Source organism: Acanthisitta chloris, unplaced genomic scaffold (assembly GCF_000695815.1).
Source record: "Acanthisitta chloris isolate BGI_N310 unplaced genomic scaffold, ASM69581v1 scaffold20584, whole genome shotgun sequence".
NCBI classification, from domain to species: Eukaryota; Metazoa; Chordata; class Aves; order Passeriformes; family Acanthisittidae; genus Acanthisitta; species Acanthisitta chloris.
Genome location: NW_008671266.1, coordinates 13,941 through 19,012, shown reverse-complemented (window position 1 = coordinate 19,012; position 5,072 = coordinate 13,941). Strand labels below are relative to the sequence as shown.

General features: G+C 40.4%; 1 protein-coding gene across 1 annotated transcript in view; it reads right to left on the bottom strand.

Annotated features, from left to right (window-relative positions):
• The window catches only part of DZANK1 (double zinc ribbon and ankyrin repeat domains 1), a gene marked incomplete at its 5' end in the record, with an annotated part of 22,089 nt that overhangs the window by 3,642 nt on the left and 13,375 nt on the right, over positions 1 to 5,072 (bottom strand). The window contains 2 exons of the mRNA XM_009074038.1: positions 784 to 916; positions 1,381 to 1,484. Coding sequence (XP_009072286.1) covers positions 784 to 916; positions 1,381 to 1,484 — 237 coding nt within the window. The remainder of the gene's footprint in view (positions 1 to 783; positions 917 to 1,380; positions 1,485 to 5,072) is intronic.

Sequence of the window (5,072 nt, the reverse complement as noted above, 5' to 3'; positions counted from 1 at the left end):
TTCTCTAGGCAATTTAATATGTTTCAGGCCTATTGTTTTGAATCCTCTCACAAAGGAAGTAAGTTGCAAATCCACTAAGCAGATTTTTTTATAGTTGTACTAGAATTTCTGAACATATTGGTAGGTCTCAGTGGATAAATAATTCAGGTGCAAAGTATCTACTGGAGTGTCATACCTCCTCAAAGTGTAACCTGGCAAGTGACAATCAGCTTTCTGACCCTCACAATTCATGAACCTTTCTATAGTTTTTTCCTGTGTGCTAAAATTGGGGGGTGTGGGGGTGTGACTAGTGTGTCACATCAGTTAGGACAGGCTAAGAAATAGTGAGCTTGAACTGTAACGAGAGACTGAGGTCAGAAACTGGGATAAAATCTTCCCAGTTACTATGCCAGTTCAAGGAGTTCCCAACCCCAGTTCTGTCTGTATCCCACTTCCAGCTGCTCACTGCCAGATTACTTGTTCACTGGCACTGATGCCTTTTTACTCCTCCAGAGCTATTTTTAGCCTAGGTCAGTCACTGATCCTGTCCACAGGACATTGCCACAAAGGGTTGTGCTGGCAGCACCAGGAAGCAGCGTGGGGGAATGCAGCTGCCAAAGAAAGCAATACAGTACTGCAGCTGAACAGCAAAGATAATTGAGTGCAGAAATGGACTGCCTGGGGCAATTGTGAAATCTCCGTTGTTAGTGAGTTTGAAAAGCTTCAAGACAAACATCTGTCAGGAACAGTTTAGGCAGAGTTGATCGTCCCTCAGGTCAGGGACCAGGGATCTTTCACTCATACCAGCCCTATCTTCTAGGACTCTAGGATGAATCTCCATTTTCCACCTTCTTGCTGTCACCCTTTTAATCATGTTAATGCAGTTGGGTGACATCCTGAAGGCTACATCTCCAGTAAGAAAAGCAATACTCTGTTCCTGTAAAACTGGAATAATTCACACTAGAAGTAGACTGTATAGCCAAAGAGAATTGCTGCTATCTGCTGGTATAATTCAGCTTGGAGCAAAGGCAAGTATGTCATCTAAATCCTATTTCTAGCAGGGCTTATTTAACTAAGTGACTACATAGATGTCACTGATCTCATTTTTTTTTATTGTCTTCTATAGAATACTATACAAGCAGCTGAGCAAGGGCTTTCTCACATCTCTTACAGCTGTGAGATGAGAGAATAAGAAAAATTGCCACAGGAAAAAAAGCAGAAAAAAATCTTCAGTAAAAGACTGAGCAACAAATGGAATAACAAAACAAGACAGATTACACACACAAACAGGTCAATGTCTAAAGAAAAGAGAGACATTTATTTTTCCAGTCTTTATCTAGCAGTCACATTAATCTTTCACGACCTTCCACAGGCAGATAGTACTCACAAGCTCCTTCCTACCTTTCCCATTCGAGGTTCTCCAATCAGTGCTCTGAATTCAAGGTTGTTCAGAGCATAGCTTCTTAGGTGAGCACAGACATGATCCAGCTGTTTTCTCCAGTAACCTGATCAGAGAGAGTGAAGCAAGAAAAAGAACCTTAAAATGTGATTAACATTTCTTCTAGTCAAGTGATGGAAGATTTAAAAGATAGCACAGTTTCAGTTGAGGCAAAAATAAATTTGAATTTTTCTTTAGAAAATTCATCTAATCAAGAAAATGAGAAGGAAGATATACCCAAAAAAACCAGGTGAAACACTGTCTTATCTATAGGTTATAATTCATCCTTAGGGCATCTCTATTCACAACAAAGCCATGCCTTGAAATAGTCCTTGGGAGTTAAAACTGGTTCTGTGTGAAGGGAGAATCTCACACTATTGCAGACCATAAAGAAAATGTAAAATATTACAATTAAGCAATTGTGTATTATTGAACTGATTTTTAGTTGACTTGGTATAACTGACTGGTAACAATAAGCCAAATCTGAAAAGTGCAGACACAGAAACTCAACATATACAGCATTCTGGTCTATGTAAATTATTCTCCAAATAAATTCCTTTCAATTATATATGGGAGACCTTATTAAATGCTTAGGCACTCCTGTTCTTTTGCCTGTCAGGATCTCTGTGAGAGAGTCAGCATTCCTTTATGCTGATACAGGGCATGAAAGATGAGGGGCTGAATGCACCTGGATTAAAAACTCATCTTAAGTCACTTAGAGTTTCTGCACCTCCAGTCCAAGCATTTCCGCAACAACATTCCGATTTCATCAGAGAAAGAACTGAAAGGACTTACGCTCTTTCTTAACTTATGTTTATCAGGATCTGGTTAATTTTCTCTTTTAGCATATTTATGGAAAGTACAGAGCGTGATTAATTTTGTTGTAAATAAATTGTGCAGGCTTAGTAACCTCATTGAACTTACACAATGAAGTTGCTCTGACTTTATCCTTTCCTTCACATTAAATGAAGATCAGAACAGTGAAAAGAAACTATGCTAGAAGGCAAGTGCTGCTCTAACTTTTACAAGAGATGGCAAGTGCAGAATGAGTTTTGTGCTTGGAAGACTCTTCCAAGGTCAGACTGGTATAAACTATGACCAACTAAACCAGCAAGTCTTATTTGTTAAGCAGCTTTAAAGGAATATAAAAAGAAGGATCCACAGAACAACATAAATTGTTCCCTGCCCTGGTCTCACATGCAAAAACTAATACAAGTTGAAAGTAGTGATTCAAAAATCTAAGCTAAACTACTACTTGGTGAGTGATCCATTCAGAGAAGTCAGTATTAATTGCAATAAACTGATTCATAACTAGCCAAGATTCCCAGGTTTCATTTAAAAAAAAATCCAGATGGCCAGGATCATATTCTTGCATGACTGATGGTTTATTATATCTCAAAGGATATTTGGCAGCACCGATGGAACACTCGAACCCATGCTGACAACAGCTGCTTACACACATATCACACTGATTTAATGTTTGTTACAGTAGAAAAGCGAAGTCTTCTTTGTAAAGTTTACCTGGTAAATATCTTGGCTCCTGTTCTAAACAGACTGAAAAGTACCACAGAAAAAGAAATACAGTACACACCAGAGGATTAGTGTTTTGGTACTGGTGTTGTTTCCCCCTCTCTTAACTGTTTTGGTTTTGTTTTTTTCAACCTTCACAAAAGAAAAGGTTAGTTAATGGCTGTTATGGTCAGGAAATAATAAAACCTCCAGATCTATCTAATCACTTGTATTAAAAAATGTCTGATACTATTTTAATCAAAGAGATAATGGTTATATTTGACATATTTTTCCTGGGTGATAGTGTATGGCCTTGTTGATACAGATAGTTTCAAGCCATGTACGCAGCTTAGCATCAAAGAAAGGAACAGCATGAACTGATTGTAACAGACATTTACTGATTTATGGAATGAAATGTGTTCCTCACTCCTTGGCAGGGTCTAATGGAGTACACATTACACAGTGCAACTTCAACAAAGTTGCCTGTACTAAATAGATAAAAATTAACATAGTTCAAAAGCAGTTCAGAACTTCTTCTCAGCCTTTCTCAGTGACAGCAGTTCTCACCCACAAGTCAAGAGCTGTACTTCTGATATAGACAAATGTTCAGTGTTACTTTACTTTTCTCTCAGCACCCTTATGAGCCAATTCTTTATTATCTCTGACTAAGTTTGACATGCTGACATGTTTGACATGTTGAGTCAAGTCTTGTATGTCCTACAGTGATGTTTAATTAAACATGCCATATTTCTGAGCAAAGGAGTAAGAAATATGGTGAGTACTTTCATAATAAGACTGCATCTGCATACAGGTACACAGAGTCAAGAATGAATATTTCCAACATTCATTGGCAACCTTTTCTATCCAACAGAAAAATAATTCTGATAACTCCCAGGGGATTGTGGAAAAGAGCTAGAGATGGGACAGCAGATCTAAACAAGCTTCTCCAAACCATGGCTTCATGCTGTAGTGGTGTAAGATTAACTTATTCTATGGACTGCACAGCTGGACTGCCCTGTAAGATTAACTGCAAATTGGGCCATATATTAGATCACTAATTAACACTGATGGACTGTCTTCACGGGTTTGGGATCCAGAAAGCTGAAGATTTCCCAGGATAGTAAAACTAAAATCTATAAAAATTGCAAACATTTGATGACAGCAAACAAGTGATTCCAGAAAGAACAAACTGACCACAGACCTCTCTGTGAAACAAAGCTGTCTGCAGTACTGATGAACACACTCTGCAATGAGCAATGTAGCTGTACTAATATCTTTGGGGAGACTGGAAGATGGAAACTTCTGAAACTTCTATAATTTATTACACAACAGTACCCCAACCAAGTCCTTCATACAGAGTTCTTCATAACACAGAGAGTCAGCAGCTCATTCTCCATGTGGAGGCCAGTGACGAGTGGTGTCCCTCAGGGGTCAGTGCTGGGGCCAATGCTGTTCAACATCTTTGTCAGTGACATGCACAGTGGATTGAGTGCACCCTCAGCACGTTCACTGACAACACCAAGCTGTGTGGGGCAGTCACAGCTGGAGGGAAGGGATGTGCCATCCAGGGGAACCTTGACAGGCCTGAGAGGTGGAACAATGCAAACCTCATGAAGTTTAACAAAATGAAGTGCAAGGTCCTACATCTGGGCCATGGCAATCCCAGACACATCCACAGGTTGGGTGGGGAAGTAATTTGAAACCAGCAGTGAGGAGAAAGACTTGGCAGTCACTGTGGATGAGAAGCTCACCATGACCTGGCAGTGTGTGCTAGCAGCCTGGAAAGCCAATGGAATCCTGGGCTGCATCAAAAGGAGTGTGGCCAGCAGGACAAGAGAGGTGATTCTTCCCCTCTACCCGGCTCCTGTGAGACTCCACCTGGAATACTGCTTGCAGTTCTGGTGTCCTCAACATAAGAAGGACATGGAACTGTTGGAGCAAGTCCAGAGGAGGCCACAAAGTTGGTAAGAGGACTGGAGCACCTCCCCTATGAGGACAGGCTGTGAACGTTGGGGCTGTTCAGCCTGGAGAAGACAAGACTGCATGGAGACCTCACAGAACTTTTCAATATCTGAAGAGCCTACAAGGGAGCTGGAGAGGGACTCTTTGTTAGGAACTGCAGTGATAGGACAAGGGGTAATGGATT